The sequence below is a fragment of the Crocodylus siamensis genome, chromosome 13 (genome assembly GCF_052110815.1).
Source record: "Crocodylus siamensis isolate JL-2025a chromosome 13, ASM5211081v1, whole genome shotgun sequence".
Lineage (NCBI taxonomy): Eukaryota > Metazoa > Chordata > Crocodylia > Crocodylidae > Crocodylus > Crocodylus siamensis.
Window position 1 is genome coordinate 8,800,677 of NC_143407.1, and position 24,552 is coordinate 8,825,228.

Here is a 24,552-nt window from a genome sequence, read left to right on the forward strand (position 1 = left end):
CAAAGGTGCCTAAGGACATTGGGTGTTCGTGGTTGGATTTTCCATAGCACTGAGGGGAGCATCACAGGTTTCTTCAGCGAGACTCGTGTGCCTCACTCCCTTACACACTATTCAGAACTGCCTTCCCGACACCAAATTCCTATAAACTGCTTTAGAATCCCACCTGGTATCCTTCCTGGCACGACAGTCGGCAGCTGGTTTCGGTAATGCAAAAAGGGGACTGCGATTTTCATCATTTTCATCTTGACAGTAACCCTGTGCCACTAGAACAATGGTTTGACTTCAAACACCGATAGGCCGTGAGTTAGCAGTTAATAGTTTCCCCTCCAGAAGATTAGTGCTCTGACTCGATGCGTCATGTAGGTTTCAGGGATCCCAAAGTATCAGACAAAAAGCAAATTCCAGGTTGTCTTCCCCTAAGAAAGCATATGAAGTGCCTCGGTATCCCTTCTAAGCCTTTTGAATGTCCTGTTTCGTTTATGCTGTTAGAAACACTTTAGGGTATATGAACTGTCACTTTATAACATGCAGCACCTAGCACTGGGAGGTTTTGATCTCAGGTGGGCATCTAGGAGCTGCAGATCAACAGCACGCTCCACTCTGAGCATAAAGGCTATAGGGAGTTAAACTAAATGCTCTGATACAGGATGAGCCTAAACATCCCCAAGATACCTACCAGAGAGAGAGCAATCTCCTGTCCAGTTGTCTCGCATTTCTTTACTGGTTGCTCTGTTGTTTTGCTGGATACTAAAGGGCTTTATGGGTGTAGAAACCAATAACCCCTCTCCCTCCACTGACCACCTGAGTCCTGCCGAGCCTCCCTTCAAACAGAAACTCTCGGCGTCCTAATTGCCTTGCCCTGACTGCAGGTCCCAGCGATGGCTGTTTGTGCACTTGCGTCCACTGAGCCACCATTGCAGTCCGTATACTTACGTCAGACTACTTTCAGTCCAGCCCTGATACCCCTCTCCCACCAGACATGACTTGCAGCAGTTTGCTGACCTCCACCTCTCGCATAGCTGAAAATGGCATGAATTGTCATAAATGTATGCAGGCAGTGGGAGGCTGCCTGATTTCCTGCGGAGGGGAGCGCCACTGCCTTGCTGCATCTGTGCGCGAACCTGGCTGGATGCCTAGCTGAAGAACCACGACCTTTGGCATATCATTTTGTGATTATACTGACCATGAATTTCATAGAAGGGTCCCCCTTTTCTGTTCTTCGGAGCCAGCATAAATAGCAGCAGTGGGACACGCTTGGGATAAGTCCAGGTCGCCATCCCCAAAGTAATCCGTTGCACGTCTCAGTCATTTATACCCCAAGCGTTCCCTGTAAAGAGGGAGAACCTGGAATTCAGCTTTTCCAAGGCATTTTCTTCTAGCCTTTGCTTAATAGGTTTGTTGGAGCCCAAATGGCTCATCCATTCATGCAGTAAACAGCCTGGAAGGAAAACCTCATGAAACTTCACAAGCAGCTTTGTGCATTTCAAGCTATTGTTCTGTGGTTAGTACCACAAAAAAATGAAGATTGATTTCACATTGATGAAAATGCTTCATTTAAAATCATGCCCTTCCCTGTGTACCAGCAACAGCTGAGTTTGGTACTGAAATAATTAGTATTTAAAAAAAAAAAAGAGAAAAAGTAATGTGTTTTCCAGCACTGATGCGGCTTGGGTGACTTTTTGCAAAACATGAACATACACAAGTGGGACAGCGAAACTGGATTCACTTTATAAGCCTAGTCCCACTGCCAGGGGTTCTCAACTTTTTTGGACTCGAGGCAGCCCTCGTTAGACTTGAGGCACCCTCTGTAACGTTTGTGACTCGAATGGCACCCAGTTTCAGCAACCAGATTTATATATTACAGGGCTTACTCCTTGCAGTGGGGGTAGGAGGTTGTCCAGGCAGGGGCAAGCCTGAGCGTGGCTTATTTGCTTAGCTTTTCTGGTTATCTCCTCGCACCTTGAGGCACCCTCCAAAAGATCTGGTGGCACCCTAGCATATCCCAGGACCCTGCCTGAGAATCACCAGCCTATACCTATGCTTAAACAACATGCTTAAACCATAGACCCTGCCACAAAACGTGGTGGTGTGCCGGGTGGTGGAATCTGTTCCAGTCTCAGAAGCAGCCGGCGTGCTGGCAAGGAGCTCGCTGGAGCTTTTCACTTCTTGATTCCCCCGCTGGGGGCACTGACCGGGTGTGGGTTGCAGACATGGCATGGGCAAGATTTTTACATCAATCCCAAAACCCTGATCGCACGACTTTGCAGTTATCTTCACTGGGAAACCCGTGTCTGCTCACAGGCAGCTTGGTAAAGGCGCTCTGAGACGGAGTCCCTGATTGCAAACAGTACTGAAGCCCAGGCTTGTCTCTGAGTGGGGTTGCGTCCATTGAGCTAGGTAATCATGATCAAGCTTCTTGCACAGGGTGGAGAAGAAGAGTCTACTCCTGTGGGAAGACTTGAGCTCCTTGGATGCATTCAAGGGGCAGTGGGCGCTAGCTGGAGTTCTCCGCTTGGTGTCTTCCCTTGGCAGCCTAGCCTGTAACTTGAAATCCTGTTCCCATTTTCTTGTGATTTGTTCTACAGAATGAGTTGCTGCACATGCCGTGGTGGCCTCCCTCTAGTGATTGAGGGTGGCCTGTCATTGTATAACAAGTTGGCCTGCCTCAGTAAACTCTGCTTTCCTCCTGTCTTGGGTGGCAAGTGGTGTCACGTGGGGTTTAATGTGCTCACGGGTTCCCCTGCAGCCTGCCTGCTCCCTGCTGCGTCTCAGTCTCACCCCTGATCCATCTCCAAATGTTCCCGAGCAGCTGCTCTGGTTTTTACCTGTGTCACAGCCTGACATGTTTTTTTAATAGAGAAAGTGTCTCCCGATAGAGCAGACAGGGTATTTTAGTCCCCCCTTTCCTGTCTGCCTGGCTTCAGCCAAGATAATGAGATGGTATTAAACAGCAGCTTCTTTGAAGAAGAGAGGGCTAGACAGGGGTTACAGCAGGGGAGCTTGGAATCGGGACACCTGGGTTCGTTTTCCTGCCTCACCGCTGGCGTTCGCTGAGACCTGGGACAAATCACTTGTGTCCTCATTTTACTTGTCTGAAAACCAAGGGCATAAGGCCCACGTACATCATCGGCATTGGGAGGGTTAGCAAATGCTTTTCAGATGGTCTAAAATCCTCTACTGAAAGACGCTATGGAACTGCAAAGCATTGTTCTGCCGACTGTGCCTAAGTGGGGCTCTGACTTGGAGATTTATGCCTCACGTATGACCTGCCTTAAAACTGCTATAACAATATTTTATTTTAATCTAGTAGCTGTTGTCCTCTAGATCCTTAATATTGCTAAAAAGGAAGTCCCCCTTCTGTCAGGCAGACATTAAAAACAACCTCTGGCAGCAGCTGTTCGTTGTTTGTGCAGGGCCGACACCAGCAGGCCCCAAAGTTTTTCTGTCTCCTGCTCCCTTCCTTTGGTGTTCAGCAGCAAATAGTGTGTTGTCAGCATGCATGACACAGGGCACAAAGTACGCAGGGTCTTTCCCAGCCCACCTCCAACCTCCCTAGGAGAAACTGGGGCAAGGACTTGGTGCCTTCCAGCAGGAAAAGGCCCCGCTCAGAGATGAAAGATGCCCTCATCTGAGAAGGTGAAATAATTCAAAGGACAATGCACAGTAATGCCAAATGTTTGTGAGTAGGTATGGGTGATGGTATCGCAATGGGACGCCGCAGCTTCTTACCTGAGCGAAGAGAATGGTCTCTTCTTTCTCAGTCCAGATGGGACCAGATGTTCTGTCCTGGTTTGCTTGCTTTGCTGTTTCATTCATGACATATCAGGGCCATGTGAGCGGACTTTCAGAAGTAAGGAGCAGCCACGTACCCAGCTCGAGGTGCCCTCACTGGGCCCAAATCTCATGACTCACCTAGCCCTTCCTGGAAACTGGGGCTCTTTGCAATGTCTTGAACTGGACAGCCAAATCAGTGCTTGCTTTTGCAAGCCTTGTCCTTGGTGCCTTGGGCATCCCCTTACACAGGGGTGTCAGGAGGTGGGAGCAAAGTCCTCTCAACAAGAGGAGGTGGTACCATGCTTCTAGACCGGGCGGCCTTTACAAGCGCATAGTGCTCATCTCTTTCTTTTACTTTCCTGCCCCATGCAGAGACGTGTGCCGTGAACAATGGAGGCTGCGAGAACAAATGCCAAGATGCAGCCACAGGCGTGCAGTGCAGCTGTCCCATGGGCTTCACTCTCCAGGTCGACCGGAAAACGTGCAAAGGCAAGTGACCAGCAAGGGAGGACCTGGTGTTTTCAGGGAAGGTAGGGGCTTGGTAGCTGTCCCACCAGGGGATCTCTGCTAAGAGCAATTTGATTTTATACATTATGGGGCAAATTCACCTCCAGCAACAGTAGCCCATGCTCCCTGTGGCTCGGATAGGATGTTCTGCTTATGGCAGGCTGGGATCTCCTAAGGAACAGCTCTTTCATCTCCTCCCATAGTCACTCCTTATAGCCCCATCTGCCATTGGTAGGCACCTAAATACCTTTGTGGAGCTGACCCCATGGCAGCACCCGCTCTGATAGACTGGTAGGCTGTAACCCACATTGAGGCCCCTGCCTGGATTGTCTGTTGTGCAGTGTGGAAGATGAAAGTCGATTCACCTGCAAAAAGGTAGAAGCTCCGTTCCAGCTGCCATCCCCACATCCACCTGGGAAGATGTGCTACACGGAGGAGTTGGGAGCCATGATCCCGGGACCTGCCCAGCTCAGTGGGGCGTATCAGGGCACGTGCAGGTCTGACCACCTCACCGTGGGGGAACTTCAGTCAGGAGTCTGTGTGCAGCCATACAGCAGTGAGAGATCTCCAGGGCACGTCACTGCTCAGTGCCCTGGGGCAGCTTTGGGCACTGTGGTCTATGTGTGTTAACTCACAGGGAAAGGAAAATCCCACTTCCCAGCCCCCACCCTGACTCAGCCCATCCCTCAGCCCTGTTGTTTCAGTCCCTTCAGAGCCCGTGGTTGTAGCTGCATCATTAAAGCCGCAAGGGTCAGCCCTGTTCCTTGTGAGGAAGGTTCAGCTGAGGCAACAGTGCGGCTGGGCAGCCCAAGCACTGCACGAGTCACAGATTCGTAGTTGTTAGGGGCTGGAAGGGACCTTACAAGGCCATCGGGTCCAGCCCCCCTGCGCTTGGGCAGAAAAGACTGCTGGGCTCAGATGACCCCAGCAAGGTGGGCATCAAGACGCTTTTTGAAGATTGCCAGGGTGGGTGACTGTGCCACCTCTGGGGAAGAGTCTGTCCCAGACCCTCAGCACTCGACTTGTAAAGAAGTTTTTCCTTATGGCCAATCTGACCCGTATGTCAGTCCGAACCTGGGCTCCTTCGCTCCACTCCGAGCTCTGACGGCGCCACCCTGCTGGGCCTGCCTCAGTTTCTGGATTTGTAAAATGAGGTTGAAACCTCCCAGCAGAAACTTCAACCAGGCGAGATGTGCTGGTGCATTGTAGGAAAGGATGGTCTTGTGATGAAAGCACAGGGCTGGGAGCTAGCTTTGATTTCTACTTTAGTCTTCTTGCGAGGCCTTGGGTGGGTCACAGCCCTGGTTCGGAAGCCTGCCTTCGGTTCCTATTATTATGGCAAGTGGTAATGGTTCATCTCTCGTGTCTTGCTGTCAAGTGAATGGGCCCATTGTCCTGATCCTGCACAGGGTCAAAATGGAATTAACATTTGCCAAGTGCTTTGAGGCCCTTAGATAGCAGCTTTATAGGCATGTGGGTTATTAATGTGGACCCTCTGTACTGCCTGGGCAGCATGGGCCTGGCTGTGTTGCTTAAGCTATAGAAGGGAAGGTTGTTCTGGCTGAGGATTTACTTTCAGCTGGGTTGAGAATGGAATGGGAGTGGAAGCCTGTTCCCAGGCAGTTTTCACCCATGAGATTGTCATATATGACATGAGTTGTAGGCACACATACCAGGCTCCTTGTTCTGTAATTGAAAGGAAATCCCATTTAACATGGCTGCCAGTCCTTTGGCTTTGAACTTAGCCCATTCACTATAGTAATTCTAGGAAGAGAAAGGAGAATTTGAGAGTTATACCTACCTAAACGCGTGTGTGTGGGGACGTGTGCGCAAGTGAAAAAGATCCAGTAACACACACGTGCACACACACGCACATACATGCTCACACGTGCACGCGTTTGGAGTTCCAGATACAGCTGCATTGTGTGCCATCCCTTCAAGGGGAGACCTTTGACCCGGGCAGCCCCCTTGAGAGAAGGGGGAACTCCAGAAATGGAAGGCGCCTGCGTTCTGTCTTTTGGCAGCTCCGGGAACTTGACCTTAGTTGAAAGGAAAGCACCGTTCAGCTGAAAGCCGTCTACCTGCCTGACTGATTCCAGACCCTCTCTGCTTCGTTATTATTTTTCAGAGTGCGCCACCTCTACCATTCTGCAGTTCCAGGAAAGCATAATAACCTGGAGCCATATCCCCTGTGTCTGGGATTTTATTACAATTGCGAGCTGTTTTACAGCTAGTTCACTCGCAATAATAAAAGAAAAGCCACAACCCCAGAGAGCTGCAGCTGTCGTCCTGGAGCTGATGAGCTGAGGGTGGGTGTGGGGGAGAAGCTTTGGGAAAAGTCTGCCTGAACTCCTTCCTGGGATTTGTCAGCCTGGCCTTGTTCTGTTTCATAGGCTGTTTCCTAGTAGTAATTATTCTGTCTCGGACGGGGCAACCCACCTCACCACCAGCCTCTTAACAGGCTAGAGAAGCTCTCTGGAAGTGCGGGAGATGATTTGCATCTTAGTCACTTATTGCACGAAAGGCCAAGTAAAAGGTTTAGGAAAGCCTCTATTTGTTTTGTACAGCTACTGTCCTTGGAAGGTCACGCCGCACCCAGGGTCGTTCCTTCTTTCTGTCTCTCTCCCTTTCCCTCACCCTTCCTCTCCCTAATGCTCACATTCCCAAGGTGCCCATAACCCTCACCCCGACTTGTCACTTCACAGAGCCTTGTGTCTCTGTTGTAACACGTGCTCTACCCAGGGGACGTGAAAATGCTTTGCCAATGTTAACCTTTCTCCTACCCCTGTGATGGACGTGTGCATTAGAGCCCTCCTTTTACAGACTGGGAGGCTGATGCAGAAGGAGGGTGAACTGCCTCACCTAAGGTCATGATGAAGCAAGTCAGAGGCAGGAATGGAAGAAGAGACCAGGACTAGCAGCTGGACCGCCTGCTCTTGCACTAGTCCTCAACACAAGGCTTGTGGCCAGCTTGGGGCCCACAAGACCCCCGGAGGTCATGCTTGGCCACGGGAAACATTGCATTTCTTTGGGTGGATGGGGAGAGCTCAGTCTGACATTGGCTGCAGCATGTCGCTTGCTTCACAGCATTTTGCACTGGGACCAACCAAGCAGCTGCTGCTTGGCAAACCTAAGTATACTCCTCACGTCCTGGAAGACCCCCACCCCTGTAACCCCAGGAATCAGTAGCAAAAGTCCCATTTACTTCAGCAGTACAGGATCAGGCATAAACGTCTGCCTCTCCTAGATATTTATTCTGCAGTACCCTTTATCATAGTGTGTCCCGGTACCTAACACCCACCTGAGAGGCAGCACAGGTCTGTTATCCCCTTTGTACAGATGGGGAACCAAGGTCCATAGAGATTTGGGGCATGGACAGAGGAACAAAGTGTAGCAAGGGATAAGGAGGTGGGAACTCACTACATATCAGTTGCTCTGTGTTACTCACTCTTACCCCACGGCAAGTGAAAGCTCAGCCTGGGGCCGCAGGGGTCCTCAGCTTCATGCTCCGGCCTCTGGACAAGTGATGCCATTACCGAACACCACCCCCACACCTCCCTCGATCGGTCGTTGCAAGTGACTGCTCTAGCTTGGTCACTGGCAGTGGGTAATGGGCCCCAGGGTCTGATTCTCCCTCCCCTCTCACAGATATCGATGAGTGTGGGCAGAACAACGGCGGCTGTGACCACATCTGCAGGAACACGGTGGGCAGCTTTGAGTGCAGCTGCAGGAAAGGTTACAAGCTGCTGATCAATGAAAGGACCTGTCAAGGTAAGAGCCATGCCAGAGCTGGGCCATCGGAGGTGGCAGCCGAGGCAAGCTCTCTTATAGGCTGTGGGCCCTTTTCACAGATTGACACATGAGCCTCAAGGACAGCAAACTACAGAGGGTCCCCAGGAAACCACAGACCTCCAAGGGTGACACGGTGTAGGTTAGCCCTTCCCAGTTTAGGGGCTGTGACTCCGAGTGGGCTCACAGTAGTGATGAGCGGGGTTGTGCGAAGGGCTTTGTCTGAGCAGAGTTGACCAGAATTGGGGCCAGAGTTGCTTGACCACCCCGTGTTCTCCTCGGCAGCGGTGAGCGGTGGTGCAAGTCCTCCATTATTCTTATGGCAGCCGCCAGGGGCTGGGCACTTTTGGGCTGGCCCAGCGCTGAGTGTTATGTGCTTACGGATCTGGCCTGAGAGGACTCCTTTAGTCGCAAGGTTTTTATCTCACTGCCCTGGTCAGCTGGCTCCAATCAGCTCCCATGCAGCTCGGCAAGAGGTGGGCCCCACTGCCCAGCCCCCAAAATTAGTTGCCACTGAAGTCCCTCCACAGCTCCTGCCCAGCATAAGCAGCAGGGCAGGGGGGTGTGAGACACCCCCCTGACCACAGTGCTCTGGGTGGTCACCCACACCACGCACCTCTAGGGCTGGCTCTGTTCACACAATGCGGCAAATAGCAGCACACGTATAAAACATGTACACACATGCAGCCATGCTGTGCACTTTCATCCCTCCGTAGGCATTCTTGCTGACACACACACAGGCATGCATTCTGCGTGGGTGATGTGTGTGTTGAACTCCAGGGCTCTGGCGACATTCCCCTGACCCTGTGCTGTCCGGATGGCCTGCAAACCCAGAGGGACATGCCGCCCCATTCACAACTTAGCACGCAGATTAACACTCAGACACGTAACTGCTTTTACAGACAATTCGAGCTGTTTATTGCACTAGGCCTTTGCAGGGGATGTGGGGAGAGAGCAACATGAACTCTGTGGCTCATATTCACACACACCACCTAGTTCCTTGCTTCTCTTGAGAGGCAGTTGGAGGTGAACTGAGGCTTGCAAAAGCTTGTGCTCTTTCTATATACATTTTTTATTAGTTAGTCTGTAAAGGTGCAAATCTTCCTGCCTTCTGACATGCCTCTTAGGACCATCCATGGGAGTCACAGAACCTCCCTGTTTCACCCTGTTCCCTAGAAGATGCCCCTACTGAGTGGGAAGACATGGGGGGAGGGGGCTGCTGAGGCCCAGTCTGGGGTTTCAGCGTGGGTCGTCACTTCTTATTTTCACCGTGGGCTTCAGAGACAAGGCAGGGGCAGGGGTGGGACCTCAGGCCCAGACCAGGCAATCCTGGAACAGTATCTGTCCTACCACTGCCTTCTGTCTCCTGTGAGCTCCTGCACCTGGATCAGCCAGCTGGGACCAGGATGGTGCACAGAGGGAAGAGAAGGGAGGCAGCCTCTCGTTTCATGGCTGGCATAGGTGACACAGAGCAAGGACTCCTGGTTTTCTACTCCCAGCTCATCTATGGGCTTGTTTCTCTCTGCCTCCCTGCACCTGCATTAGCCTGGGTGGAGGGAGGAGGCTGGAGCTTTGTGATCCTCGTATTTGAGTCACCTTGGTGCACCCAGCGCTACAAGGGCCAGTCCCTGCAGAGCCCTGGTGTGAGCCAGGCCAAGCACTGAGGCCCTCCTGCTTCCCTGGGCCAACATCTGCAGGCAGGACTGGCTGGGATGTGAGGTGGTACAAATCTGGTATCTGGGGCACGCAGCCAGCCCTGGGCAAGGGGTAGATGTGCCTTCAGGCTCTGATCCCTTTCATCTCTGTCCAGGTTCTGCCTTCTGGGAAGTTTTACATGATTGCGGCAATTAAGTTAATGATGCCAGTAAATGAAAAGAACCCCTTGGGCTGGGTCCCCCCCGCAAACTGCGCATCCCAGGGTAGAGGAGATGGAGCTGGCACTTTTGGCACCAGGGGGCCCTGCCAAGAGAGTGTGCTTTCCCAGCAGTGCATGGGCTGGCCACGCAGCCTGGGGAGTTTGGAGCTGCCTTGCCCCTTCATGCATCCCATGGCAGGACCTGCCCTGCCGGGGCCCTGACATGCTGAGATTTAACCTTGTGCCTTGCAAACAACTTGCAAAGTGGGGCAGCACAAGGAGCCCAGAGGCTGCTCACCATGCTAACCTTCCCCCTTCTAGTGGTCTGGTTGGGGCTCGGAGAGGCTAAAGAGCCTGTTCCTGCCTTCAGAGGCTCTTGCTTTAAGCTCCAGAGGTCCCAGGTTTGGTCCCAGCTGCTGCCAAATCTGCACCCAAGGGTTCAGTGTCACAGAGGCTCAGGGAACTGCACTGGGACAAGGAAGGGGTTGCTCTGCTCCCCTGTCATGCCCAAATTAATGGGGCAGGTGTTGCTGCAGACAGGGTTGCGCTGGGTGTCTAGTCAGGGCATCCTTGTGGGCATGGGATTGGTACCAGCCTTCCTGGGGGACACTGGAGATGAGCAGCAGAGGAATCAAGGCCCCCAAGTGTCTGCTGCGTCACAGGGCTTGTTACCCCCTGTAGAGCAGACCCTCTGGTTGAGCTCTGTGCCTTTCTGCTCTCCCCCCCAGACATCGATGAGTGCTCCTTTGACAGGACCTGCGACCACATCTGCATCAACACGCCGGGGAGCTTCCACTGCCTCTGCCACACAGGCTACACGCTGTATGGAGTTACCCACTGCGGAGGTACAGGGGAGCTCACCGGGAGGAAGCCAGGGGGAGGTGGTGTTTATCCATCCCTCTCTTCCTTTGCATTTCCTGCACAGCCTCTAGTCCTCCGGGTGCACTGAGCTTGTGTGTGTCCTGAGCAAGCAAACCAAGCTTGTGGCTAGCAGAGGTTGGTTAGACTGGGGGCGCTCTCAGAAGTTCCCAAAGTCGCCTGTTGGACTTAGAGCAGAGTCAGTCACCAATTGCTTTCCCATTTACCAGCTTCGTAGCCCCAGGATCCACTCAGTATGGGAACTGTCTCCCTAGGGCTAGGGCTAGGGCTAGGGCTGGGAGCCCTGTGGCTTCTGCAGGCTAAGATTGGCAGATCCCTGGAGAATAGACTGTAAGGGACAGACCTGCCTGGTTTGCTAGGAAGGGGAAAGGAGGAGCTGAGAGCTATATGGAGCCTGCTGGGGTATGCCCAGTTTTACTCTGTCTGATTCCAGACAGCTCCGGGTTTGCTGTGAAAGAGCTTCGGATTCAGGAAAAGCTGTGAACGTGCATTCAAAACCACAGGCATCCTGGAAGGGTCAGAGCCTTCCTGCTCCAGGGAAAAGTCGGTTTCTCATTCCCTGGAATAGAAAGAAGGTGTCTCTGGAGGCCTGGGACCCCAGAGCTGGTCCCTGGGGTATTACCTTCCAGAAGCTAGTGCTGGCCATCCCATCAGAGACGGGCTAGATGGACCTGCAGGCCGATCCAGTTATTCGGGTCCTTTGCTCCTCATGAGGGGATAAACACCTGCTGCGCTGTAGATGTGGATTTGCGGGGGGTGTTCAGCTCTGAAACTGGAGATTAGCAGGCCAGTAATCTGAAAGGCCTGAGGGAGGTCACGGACAGGAGCTAGCCCATATACCCCTCCAGAAGGGGAGAGGATAGCAGGGGGGGCTGCTGGGATGCAAATACCGGGATCCCCTCCCTGCAGCTGAAGGTCCAGGGTCCCGATCCTCTCAGGGATTCAGGCTGCTGCTTCCTTGACCAGGCCTTCCAGTAGGCGGAGGGCCAGCTGCTACTGCCCAGTAGCTTCCTTGCAAACCCCATGCTCCCTCACCTGCTGGGAAGGGCAGAAGCAAAGCAGCAAGAGGGGACCTCCGTCTTCTTGACCACTTCTGCATGGTGGGAGACGCTGCTCCACAACCTGCATTCCTTATCAGCTGCCCCAGGCTGCTCGAGGCCAGGGGGAGGGGGGCGGGGGGGGCAGGCAGAGGAGGAGGCCTGAGAAGCCAGACGTGAGTCTCTGCAACATCAAACAAAGTGACAGGGGCGATTTGCGACTTGTCCGCTGGAGGAGACTGGAGGGGGAAATCCCCCGCACTTTTGGCATGAAGTTGGGATGGGCTGTGGGGGAGGGAACATCAGAAAGCCTTCAACTGAAGTTTCACCAGGCAGAGCCCCGGGGTGGGGCGGGGCGGGGCGGGCCTTACCCCCCCGGAGAGGGGAAAGGGGATGAAATGCTCCGAGGGGCTGTTGGAGCATGTTGCGGCAGCTGTGCGATGAGCAACCCGAGCAAGGTGGCTTGAGATCCACCCCCCCAATTACCTGGATTAAGGCAGAGGTGTAAACACAAAGAGCACGCATGCCCCACACGCTCGCCAGCAGCAGGCTCCCGCGCTGCCCAGCACATGCCTGCCTGCAGACACAGCCCCGCCGAGCCCACGAACATGCGCTTTCCAAACCCTCCTGCCCAAGGGAGTTGCAGCAAAGTCAGCAGCAGGATGCCCCTTATGGGGACCCTTTGTAAGGGTTCAGTGTCAGGACCCTACACTGTCCTACCCAAGGGTGGTAAGCCCCAGCCAAAATGCAGCAGGGCCCCCCAGCCGCCTGGGCCCAGTGCTGATGCCCTGCTCCGAGCGGAGTCTGTGCATGCACCGATCAGCTCCATCAGACTCTAGTCTGGCAGCGACGCAAGTTCCACCAAGCCCAGATTCCCGTAAGAGCGGTGCAGCCTGCCCATGGATTTCTTGCTCGTCCGCCTGCCCCCAGCCTTGCTGACATCAAGGGGCGTTCTCTTCCACTTCAGCGAGCCCAGGATTTCACCCACCGGGTGCTGTTCTGCTCCCAACTGGCATGCCCATGCAGCTGTCGCGGGGGGCCGAGTGTTTAGCAGCAGACATACAAAGGCACGTGCATGTCACTACAGACCCAGAGCCACAGGAACTGAGCACCAGCTCACCCAGAAACGCTCTCTTGCCTGTGTGCTGGCTGGGGCACGTCATGTTGCTGCAGTGCTCCTCCTCCCCCTGGGAGCAGAGGCGATTCTCAAGGAGGTTTCCTGGAAAGCCACGTGCCTGGATCAGACATGTGAGGCCAAACTTTGTGGGGAGCAGTTGTAGGAAGTCAGGAGACGCATCAGTTGCCCTCCTAGGAGTCCCTGGGGTTGCAGTATGCAAGAGGTTAGGCCAGACCAGGCTTTTGGCCTCTGCCTTTCTGACAATGTGGGAGGAAATGCGTGGGAATTACTCTGCTGAGTGTGCAATCACGTGAGTAGACCCTCCTGCTTGCTGGTCCTGGCCTGAACGTCCCAGAACAGCTGTCAGGCTCCCACTAGCAGGGATATTTCACACCGGGGGCAAAAAGAAACCTACCTCAAATGCCGGCTCCGGGACCTTAGCTGCCTGGGGCTGACAGCAGAGGGCAAGGAGCCTTGTGGCCACCTCTGGCTGGGCTTTTTTCATTTCTTGAGTTTGAGAGTGATGGTGGAGATAATACAGAATTTCTTGATGGTAGAGATGGTACCATGAGCAGGAAAGTCCACTGAGGAGACAGCTTGGGACCAGGGGCCACCCAGTTCCTCCTTTTGAGGCGCCACTCACCCCTACACAGCAGATGTGGGCAAAGGGTGCTGTCATGAAGACGGTGCCAGGGTTAGGATGACAAATAGGAAGCTCCCACCCTGACAGCACACCTGCCAGAGCCCCAGCATCCTGACCGCAGGGCCTGTGGGCAACAGCTCTGGGACAAGGCTCTCCCTTCACAGTCAACCTCCCTTGTAGCTTCTGCGTGTCTGGCTCTGGCGCGTGCTGCTTTGAAGGGCGGTGCGCTGATGGAGTGTCAGGGGTGGGCGTCGGGGGGGCCTGGCTGCCAGCTGCCTTTTGAACTCAGTGGCCAAGTGTTTCCATGCAAGTGCCACCTGCGCCACCCGCTCCCCACTGCTCAGTGCCTTCCTCTTCCCTCACCCACTATGAGCCTTCCCCACTCCTGCACCTGTGCCAGGGCCTGCCCAGTGCCCTGGGTCCTTGGCAGAAGAGGGCAGATTTCCTGAGTGCCAGTCAGCAGAGACCCTGCAGCACTTGTGACAGCGGGCGGCTGCACTTTGGCTGTGGGCCTGCCCTTCCCTCCAGCCCCTGGTGGAGCCTGCGCCTGCATTCGTAGGAACTGCAGTTTTCATCTCGTTCCACCAGTGCTTGCCCAGCGGCGCTAACTGGGCCTGAAAATCAGGGCATAAGCTGGGCATCCAAGCTTGCAGGCCACCTTTGAGATGGGGCTTCAGTGACTTGACTGGGATCACATGGGGAGGCAGTGGCACAGACAGGGGCAGCTCCCAGTGCTCCTGTTTTTCATTGTTCGCACCACTCCCAGCATGGCCAGTGGAAGCCAGAAGTCCTGTCCTGCTTGCCCCACCTGTGGTTACTCTCACTCAGAGGTTGCAGTGGTGACACCTCCCACCTCCTGTGTAATAGTGGCCTGGTGGCCCGGGCTCCAGGTCAGTGTAAGCAGGCTTGACCCAACTTAGCATCATTCAGCAACCTTGCTCCCCACAGACATCGATGAATGCAGCATCAACCGAGGAGGCTGCAAGTTCGGCTGCATCAACACCCCTGGCAGCTACGAGTGTACCTGTCCCGCTGGCTGCAAGTTGCACTGGAACAAAAAGGACTGCGTGGGTAAGTCGGGCCTGGCGCGTGCTGGTGCTGCCATCCAGTGGCTGGACCTAGACTGGCAGGCCATGAGCCACTTCTTTCCATTTATTCGTTGCACGGACTTGAGGAGTCGGTGTCTCCGCCTGGTGGGATTTTGCTGTTTCGGGGGTCAGGGACAGCAACAGCCCAGAGCCCACTCCTTTCTGTGCACACAGCTTGCCCATCCCACGCCTGCTCGGAGCACGAGACCAACAGGAAGCACCTCCACTTGGGGCTCCAGAGTGCGTGTCTCTGTCAGTTCAAGGCCAGGGAAAGGTGCCAGCTTAACTGCCCGGGGGGCAGGAGACCGGCCCATCCCCAGCGCTGTACTTTCTGGCAGAGAGTGACGAGGTTCGGGACCCATGGCCCAGCCTGTGCTCGGCTGCTGTGCCGGGACTCCTGGTGTAGGAACCGACCACTGTCGGTGGGGGGGCAGGCCTTTGAAGGGGTCGCCAGTCAGGAGCCATTTCCCGTTTGCCCCCACACTCATCTCCCAGGACCACTGCAGTCAGGAGAGGAGAGAACGTGGGGTCAGGCAGGGTGGGATCCTGGATGCTCGCTTAGAAAGTGGAAATAAGGCATAGACCTCTCCTGGTCAGGTTCTGTTTGTGCTGAATACAGTGTCCTTTTTTCCCATGGGAGCCTAAGGCACTTAGCTTAGAGGTGGTCTCCTTGGCTCTCGCGTGCAGCCACCTCTGGGGAGCGGGGCACAGCAGTCATTTGTAACCGCCCATAGGGACATTGATGTGTCCTGTTGGCCCCTTCACTGCCAATCGAGACATGGGACAGGCACAGATTGAGCACAACCCCTTCCCAATGAACGGGTGAGTGAGACCCCAGCAGACCCCTTTATATCTCGGTGGTCTGGCAAGTCACAGCCCCAGGGTGGGCCAAGAGTGCGTGGGTGTGGGCACCCAGAGGGTCCCACTCATCCTCGCCTCGTGGCACCTGTCCCCAGAGCCTGCTGCAGGAGCAGGTGGTGGAGGCAGAAGGAGAGCTGCTGCCCTGGTGAACGTGGGGTGGGAAAGAGGTTAGTGTGTCCTTTGCCTCAGTGTTGCCCATGGTGGGGCCTGTGCTTGGCTGGCCACCATGGGTCATCCCTGCCTGTCGTTACCAGCTGGTGCTTGTCGTCCTTCAGAGCTGGTGAAGTGCCTGGTGGGCTCTGCCTCCCACCGGGCCACGCTATCTTGCAACAAGAACGGCAAGAAAGACAGCTGCTCCCTCACCTGCACCTCCAAGGCCCGCTTCCTGCCAGGTATGCACTCGCAGCCCTCAGGCCTTGCCTCCTCCAGGATCTGCCTTGGGGGCTCAAGCTTCGCTGGGCAGTTTCTATCATGAAAAACTTTACAGGCTGGGCATGCAGGAATCACCTTGCTGCTTGCTGAAGTGCAGCCACCTCTGGGGTGGGTCATCGAGGCTGCTATACAGCCAAGAGAGCAGCTGAATGCCCAGGGAGGGCTCAGGGAATTAGGCTGCACAGTGTCTTCAGCTCTCTGCCTCTGAGGCAGGGCATCATCCGCCCATGTCCGAGAGCCCTGGCTGGGACACTTGGCACCTCCCACAGGGCTCCCCATCCACTAAACCCCCTGCTCCATAGCAGGGCTGCAGGACTGGCCTGCTTTTACCCAGGCTATCATGGCTGGGACGTTTGGGATTGGAGGGTGGAGGCTTCAGGCTAGGTCTTGGCCTTTGTAGCTGGCTTGCCTGAACGGTCCCTTTGGTAGCACCTTTGATGAGCACTGCCTGGAGGTTCAGAGACTGACAGCAGATCGAAACCCAGAGCCGTTCAGACACTGAGGTGCTGCCTGCTCTCTGGATACTTGCTGCTACTGCTGAGCTCTGGGGGCAGCGCCGGCCAGGGGTGTCTTTAGGAGCCAGGCTACACAATCCTCCCTTTTTTTTTGCAGAGTCTGACAGCAGCTACACGGTGAGCTGTGGGACGCCCATCCAGCGCCAGGGGGCCCAGCAGCGGCCTGGCAACAGCAGCCATCACTGCGTCGGTAAGCTCGCTCTCCTGGGTCTGTCCAGAGGTCCCCCAGCCGCCATCGGGGAGGCTCAGCCAGTGCCCTGATGTTTAGCACCTGCCTTTTCTTTTAGAGACTGTCGCTGCTCCAGTCAAACAAAAGGCTTCCTTCAAGATCAAGGACGCCAAGTGCCACCTGCACCCACGCGCAAAGGGGAAGCAGGATGAGTCGGGGAGGCCTGGGGCGCCAGGTGAGACTCAGCCTTCCCTTGGGCACCTTGGGGTGTGAGTGTTGGGGGCAGAAGAGGACGGAGCCGGTGGCCGCCGCCAGCTGCAGCTGCGGAGGGAGGTGTCTGTTGGGACCCCCTGGCCGAGGGAGCCACGGGGAAGATAATGACCCTCTGTCCCTATCTTCTCAGGTGGGGTGGCCCCCTGCTTGGATTGCCAGGTGACCTTCGTGAACCTCAAGTGCGACTCTTCCAGGAAGGGCAAAGGCCGCCGTACCCGCAACCCCTCCAACAAGGAAGTGACACGCATCACCCTGGAGTTTGAGGCAGAAATCAAACCAGAGGAGATCACAGGTAGGGAACAAGCCCGTGAGACCCCGTTTGCCCAGGGCGCACAGGGCTGGAGGGGATTCCAGATGTGGGGGTGGGACTGGGGGGCTAGGCTTTCCCAGGAGGCACTGGGGCCGAACCCAGGGCTACGTAACAAGATTGGACAGTCCTTGAAGCACATCTGCGATGTGTCCTTTCCCACCCCCAGGTCCACAGGAAATGACAGATTGCATTGCCTGGGGGTGTTCTGTGGCTTGCTCAGACCACCTCCCTCTGGGCAGGCGTCTGTCTCGCAAACCACTGCCCCAGCCCACGCTGACTGGCCCCTCATCGGTGGTCTGTTCAGCTCAGGATTCCCCTGAGCCATGGGATCTGACCCTCTTCCACGCCACCGGAGGGGCTCCAGTTAGATGGGGCTCACTGCTGGACTAGGGTAGGGGAGTCCTTCCTACCCCTCCCGGTCCATGCTGTGGCTTTAACTAGCGCTTGCAGAGCCCTTGCGGGAGCCGTGATGGGCACAAGAAGGTGGTGGGAGAGGACAGGAAGGGGACTTTACCCAGATACAGAAGAGACAGATGCCCCAGCTGAGCTGCCGGTGGACCCCACATCACCTGAAGGCACCACTTGGCTCTATTAGTGCCCCGCGTCCTCTCTCCCACCCGGGCCCAGAGACTTAGGTCAGATCAGCTTCTGAGGCTGGGGCCACAGCCCAAGTGTGTACCTGCTGCCACCACCAGATTGTGTTGGTGACAGGAGGTGATGCTGGAAGGGACACGGGATGGAGGGGCCCATTCTTCCCCCCCCCCACCAACACACACATCAGGCTAGTGGCTCTAAGGAGGCACCACAGCACAGCAGCCCATGAGGGGAGGCTAGGAGAGGGACCTGCTTTCCCTCTTCTCCACTCATTCCCATCCTCCCCACTTAACCGTGTGATCCCTGGCCCTCTCCCCCCTAGCCAGCTGCAACATGAACTGCCTGCGGCAGCGGGTGGAGAAGAAGCTGAAGTCAGCGATCAAGGCCCTGAAGAAGTCCATCAACCAGGAGCGGTTCCTGATCCGCTTTGCGGGCATGGAGTACGAGGTGGCCCGGAAGCTGAGCATGGCCCTGGAGAGGCAGGAGAGCTGCGGGCCTGGGCAGCAGAGGGTGGGATCCAAGTGTGGTAAGAAAACAGCCGGGTTGCATCTGAGAGGCTGGCAGGGGCCTGGGGCCAAGTGAGCATTCAGTGGTGAGCCCCAAGTGCTGCATTGCAGCAACCAGACCCCTCTGCTTCAGCTGAGGTGGCAGGGGAGGTGACCGCTACTGTCTGCCTCGGGAGCTATTTCTTTGTCACAGTTAGGGGCCTGGGACCCTGTGGGCCCTTGGGACCTGCAGCCAAAGCCAGGGGTAGCCCGATGGGGAGCTGCTGTCTGCAGGTCACTAATGCGTCTGCCTCTCTCTCAGTTAGCTGCTCGCAGGGAACGTATTACCATGGCCAGATGGAGCAATGTGTCCCCTGCCCTTCTGGGACCTACCAGGAGAAGGAAGGCCAGCTCTCTTGTGACCACTGCCCCAGAGGCGACGCTTACGGCCCAGCTGGAGCAACCAACGTAACCAGCTGTGCAGGTACAGCGCAGCACCAGCATGCTGTGGTTTCCTCTCCTCGGGGCACCGTACAACCGGGGGCTCGCAGGGAGTCTCGGAGCCTCAGCAATGACTGCAGCTTCCATTCGGCTCTGGAGAGACACCACGGAGACCTCCCGTGTATCGCAGCCACACAGCACAGCCAGCTCTTGCAGACAGGTGTGAGGTGGACAAGCCCCTGCTCTCCCAAGCTGAAGGGTTACCAGACTAGAGTGGACTGCAGATAGGCCCTTTGTGCTCTGCCTCGAGTCTCTGTTCAAAGCAGGACAGGAGAGAGGGAGACATGGAAGTGCAGTGCCAAGGGACCTGCCCTCCCCCTTTCCCCAGTCTGCTTGAGGATACCATGCTGAGTTGTACCTACGGCAGGAACTTTTGAGTCGAATGGGGCTGGGGCTGTAAGAGCAAAACTGTGGACTTGGGGGAGGAGTTGGTTCTCGGTGCTGTTTTATCAGAACTCCCAGAGTTCAAGGGAAAGACGGCAGAGCGGTGTTTGCTCTGAGTCTGTGCAGCACCTAGCACAGTGGGGGCCCGGGACGTGACTGAGGCTGTGAACCAGAGCCACAGTACAGATATGACTTGGATAAATGGTTTCTCTTCTTCAGCGGTCACTGCGTAGCCCTGTTGCAGTACAGTGTTCCCAGGGAATTGCCAGGTCCCTGCCAGAGATCAGTGGGCCATGGGGCTGTCCTTCCATCAGGAGGATCCCAGAGCTCACTGGGGCTTTCAGGCCCTGGCTCTGTCCAGTGTGTTCAGCAGGAGCTGAGAAGGAGCAGGAGCTGAGCAGGACTGACCCCTTTTCCCTTTGCTTCCTGCATGGACCTTAGGTCAGTGTCTCCCTGGGCAGCACTCAGTGGATGGCTTCAAGCCCTGCCAGCCATGTCCCCGGGGTTCCTACCAGCCCGAAGTGGGGCGGGCTCTGTGCTTCTCCTGCGGTGGGGGCCTGACCACTAAGCACGAGGGTGCCTTCTCCTTCCAGGACTGCGACACCAAAGGTACGTCTTAGCCAGCAGCTCCTTCTGCACCTGGGGGAGCCTCAAGAGGGAAGGAAACCAGGAGAGAACGGGGGGAAGCCCTGGGTGCCTGGGCAGTGCAGTGGGCACTGAGCCTGGTCCACTGTTGCTGTATCCCTGGACTGGATCGGTGGCTCCTCAGCTCTCAGCCCTGTAGGTGCTTGGGGGAGGCAAACCCCAGCCTCACTTCTTGCCCAGCTTCTCTCCACATCTTGGCCCTGCTTTCACCTCCGTCACACTCTTCCCAAACCTGTCTGCAGCTTTTGCCACTTCCAGCCTCCCTCTTCATATCACCCACCCCTTCTCCTTCTCCCCCCTCTGCCTTTCACAACAGCACTCGGTATTGATCCACCTCCTGATGCCATGTGAACTGCTCCCTTGTGCAGGGCCAGACTGTAACATCTTTGAGAGGCTCCACATCTGTCACCGCCCTGCTCAGTAACTTCAGAAATTCACCAGCCTGGGCACAAAATCTGTCTGTCCAGGGTACGGTGCTGAGGCTCATGAGAGTCAACTGCAGACACAGTATTTGCCAGGCTTCCATGAAGTTGTGTAGCTACATTGCTACCCCTTAGAGAGCCCTCAGGCAGGAGCCTGGAAGGAGCCTGCAGTGTTGGTGGTCTGAAGCTGTGTAGGCCCTGGGGCCATTGCTGCGTTTATGAGGGTGAATAACAACAGTATGGAAGAGCTGGGTGATTCCAGCCTGTATGACAAGGGACCGTGGTTGGCAGAACCGTGCAGCTATTCATGACTCTGTTGCTGCTGTTTCATGGTGATGAGGGAGGTCAGTTCCAAGTCCAGAATTTGGCACGTTTTGTGGTCTGGAGACAGACAGAGAAGAGCCACTTCAAAGAAAAGTCACACTGCAGTCTGCACGGCAGCACAGAACGAGCCTAGGGGATCTCGGCATCAAAGGGATTGCTCTTCCCCTTGCCCCTTCAAGGGTGACCAGCTGTGAGCTGAGAAACAAGACCCCGGCGGGGGGTTGCCTGTCCAGCTCTGCCACTGATTTGTTTCATGGCCTTGAAGCTGTCACGTAATGTCTCTGTGGCAGTGTTCCCAGCAGTGTGACTTGCCTCCCCAAGGTAGGGGGAGAAGAGGAGTGGGAACTGGGAGCCAGCTGCTCTGTCAGTCAGTGTTTGCTTATTGAAAGTGCTGACTGGCTGAGCTCTGAGAGCTGTGCTCCCCACACCCCTTGTTTGCGCTGCCTAAGGCCACCTTCTCTTCTCCACTTCTGCAGTTCAGTGCTCCCCAGGCCACTACTACAACACGAGCGTCCATCGCTGCATCCGCTGCGCCGTGGGCACCTACCAGCCGGACTTCCGCCAGAACTATTGCATTGCCTGTCCGGGCAACACCACCACCGACTTCGATGGCTCCACCTCCGTGTCGCAGTGTAAAAGTATGCTCTGCGGGTGGCTGCAGCAATGGCTTCCTGGCCCCTCTGCGTGCAGCTTGGTCTCTGTGGCCTCTCACCGATGACCCTGTCCATCAGCGTCACTCACTGTCAGAACTGATTTTGATCTAGAATGCCCCTTGGTGCTTCTGGCTGGTCACTCAGGCACGGGCACACAGATAGTGGTGCACACACATCCAACCATATCTACACCTGTCTATGCACACGTGTATTCCGGTGCATGGTTATAGCACCCAGGCACCTGTTCAGCTCTGCGAGACTGTGCATTCACTGCACACAGGTGACTGCACCTCCCTACGTACACACACACAAGTGGAATTTCCACAATTCCCTGAGGCAGGCACAGTTCCCAGCCTACTGCCCTCCTGTCTCTGCTGCTCGTTCTCCTTTGCAGCTGATCCCTAGTGACCGCTGCTCCTTGTTGCCTTGCAGACCGCCAGTGCGGGGGAGAGCTGGGCGAGTACACTGGCTACATTGAGTCTCCGAACTACCCTGGGAACTACCCTGCCAACATTGAGTGCACCTGGAACATCAACCCACCTCCAAAGCGCAAGATCCTCATCGTCGTCCCTGAGATCTTCCTCCCGTCTGAGGACGAGTGTGGGGACGTTTTGGTCATGCGGAAAAACTGTAGGTAACCGATGGCTGCGTTGGGGCCATGCTGGGCAAGGGGGGCGTTAGGGCGATGGGAGCCACTGCCCCAGGCTGGCTGGGCTGTGGAGACCTCTGGGAGCCGTGGAGCCCATTTGGGAGTGATGCTGGCGCTGGAGCAGGCTTGAGTGAGGCATGCTGTGTCTCTGAAAAGCCAGCTTCCCCCCGCCTGGGTGGGATGAAGTCAGTGGACTCAGAGTGAGGAAGAAGCCTGCCTCCCTGGGCTATGCCAAGTATCCTGACACAGAAATGAGGGTTTGGAGTCAGTGGATGGACCCACATTATTCACTGGCCTTGGGCTGGCTTCCCTCTACTGGGCCTGCACCCAGCTCATCTCCCTCCCTTCCCCACACTGCCACAAGGAGGTGAGCTGGGTGCAGGCCCAGTAGAGGCCTGGGCCACCCAAGGGGGAGATAGGATCAACCTGATCAGCACTGGGTCCACTGCAAGCCCTGAGGTGGCTGGGCCCCTCTGTACTGGGGCATCACCAGGCTGCCCTGATAAGGATGGAGTGAGCCAAGAGCAGTTTGGGGGGGATGGGGAGGGGGTTGGAGCCCTGCTGTAGCGCTTGGGCTGATGAAATATCCTTCTACCAGCAAGCTGGGCCCCAAGCCAGCGGGGGTCCTGTGGATCCCGGTGCACTGCACCCAGGGGCCGATGCTGTCGGACTCACGGCTTCGGGGAGGGCCCCCGTCCACATTCTTAAGAGGGGCTGCTAGAGCCAGAGGCACTCAGCGCCTCCAAACACCAGGTGCCATCCCCCAGGCACCCTGTCTGTGGCTGCTCCTGAAACCACTGGCTTTGATGGACCGTGCCTGAACTGGAAGGGTAAGGGTCCCCTGGTACGAGGAACAGCACATGAGCTCCACAGATGAGTTCTGTTCCTGGGCCCAAAGCCCTGTGCTCCTGTAGCATGGCCCTTGGAAGCAGCAGAGGGTCAGGTGCCCCAGGGCAGACTCCCCCTGCCTTCAACATTTAAGCCAACCAAAGTGATCCTCCCCCTCTATGCGGCACTGGTCAGGCCGCAGCGGGAGTACTGCGTCCAGTTCTGGGCGCCGCGCTTCAGGAGGGATGTGGACAACATGGAGAGGGTCCAGAGGAGGCCACTCGCATGATCGGGGGGCAGCAGGGCAGGCCCTACGAGGAGAGGCGACGGGACCTGAACCTGTTCAGCCTCCACAAGAGAAGGCCGAGGGGGATCTAGTGGCCTGTTACAAACTAGTCAGAGGGGACCAGCAGGCAATGGGGGAGTCCCTGTTCCCCCGAGCACTGCCAGGAGTGACCAGGGATAGCGGTCACAAGCTGGCAGAGGGTAGGTTTAGGTTAGACATCAGGAGGCGCGACTTCACGGCCAGGGCGGCTAGGATCTGGAACCGACTTCCAAGAGAAGTGGTGCTGGCTCCTGCCTTGGGGGTCTTTAAGAGGAGGCTGGATGAACACCTTGCTGGGGTCGTTTGACCCCAGTACTCTTTCCTGCCATGGCAGGGGGTCGGACTTGATGATCTGCTCAGGTCCCTTCCGACCCTAGAAACTATGAAACTATGAACGGCCATTCCTGGGTGTTTCTGTGGCTGAACGATTTCAGGCAACACAAGCTCCTGTGCTGTTCCTCTTTTCAGCCTCCCCGTCCTCCATCACAACCTATGAGACATGCCAGACATATGAGAGGCCCATCGCCTTCACTGCCAGGTCCCGCAAACTGTGGATCAACTTCAAAACCAGCGAGGCCAACAGTGCCAAGGGCTTCCAGATCCCCTATGTCACCTACGACGGTACGAGGGGGACCCCAAAGCAGGGGTGCATGAGTGTATGAGCGTGCCCATGCAAGGGCACAGCAGGGCAGGGGTGGGAGCATTGCACTGGATTGGCCCACATGCATTCACGAGGGTTACATCCCTCTTGGTAGATAGCCCTGGTCGTACACCAGCCACCTGCTCAGCTCAGCAGCTGGTCCACAGCTTCTTCAGGCCTTGGGGCTCAGTGCCTGTCCCTGTGGCCAGCTGTCTTCTCTCCAGAGCTTCCTGCCCTCACAGATGTACTCCGTCCTGCCCCTCACCTTGATCCAGTGGGCTCTTGTGACGCTCAGCTGTAGGGCAATCCAGTTTGGTGCTTGAAACACCCAAGTCCAGACAGTCGCTGAACACCTGCATTGTGCACTGGGGAGCCCTGCGTTGGGTGGGGGGGGGCGGTTTCCAGCCAAGGGCTCGTGCCCCATGTTCTCTTGCTGACTTCCTGCCTCGGTTTTGCAGAGGACTATGAGCAGCTGGTGGAGGATATCGTACGGGACGGCAGGCTCTACGCCTCTGAAAACCATCAGGAAATCTTAAAGGTGAGACTGTTGCTGTGTGTCCAGGGCAGCCCCAGGCTGCGGGCAGAACCTGCTCTGACAAGGGTCTTGTGGCTGCAGCCTGAGACCAGGAATCTGGACTGCGGGTTCTGCCTCTGCCTCTGGGTGGTGCTGAACACATCACTTTGCCTTTTCCCCTTTGAATGACATGTCTGCACAGTGGACATAGGTGTGTCCTGGGATTTACAGGTAGGGAGACCAGGAGTACTGATCACTGATTGACTGCTGGCTGATGTCAAGGCCCTTCAGCTGGTCAGATGCCCAGTCCCCGAGGCTGATTGGTCTGATCTCCCCATG

General features: G+C 56.0%; 1 protein-coding gene across 6 annotated transcripts in view; it reads left to right on the top strand.

Moving 5' to 3' along the window:
• SCUBE3 (signal peptide, CUB domain and EGF like domain containing 3) overlaps nt 1-24,552 on the top strand; it is a 93,220-nt gene that overhangs the window by 63,784 nt on the left and 4,884 nt on the right. For 3 of the 6 annotated variants that reach the window (XM_090024987.1, XM_090024986.1, XM_090024989.1), the window contains 15 exons: nt 4,147-4,263; nt 7,930-8,052; nt 10,654-10,770; nt 14,550-14,672; nt 15,805-15,942; nt 16,595-16,687; nt 16,785-16,901; nt 17,070-17,231; nt 18,166-18,369; nt 18,651-18,812; nt 19,655-19,822; nt 21,081-21,242; nt 21,690-21,887; nt 23,528-23,680; nt 24,158-24,237. In XM_090024987.1, the coding sequence (XP_089881113.1) occupies nt 4,147-4,263; nt 7,930-8,052; nt 10,654-10,770; nt 14,550-14,672; nt 15,805-15,942; nt 16,595-16,687; nt 16,785-16,901; nt 17,070-17,231; nt 18,166-18,369; nt 18,651-18,812; nt 19,655-19,822; nt 21,081-21,242; nt 21,690-21,887; nt 23,528-23,680; nt 24,158-24,237 (2,117 nt within the window). The remainder of the gene's footprint in view (nt 1-4,146; nt 4,264-7,929; nt 8,053-10,653; nt 10,771-14,549; nt 14,673-15,804; nt 15,943-16,594; nt 16,688-16,784; nt 16,902-17,069; nt 17,232-18,165; nt 18,370-18,650; nt 18,813-19,654; nt 19,823-21,080; nt 21,243-21,689; nt 21,888-23,527; nt 23,681-24,157; nt 24,238-24,552) is intronic. The other 3 variants (XM_090024991.1, XM_090024988.1, XM_090024990.1) reach the window with 1 other exon arrangement.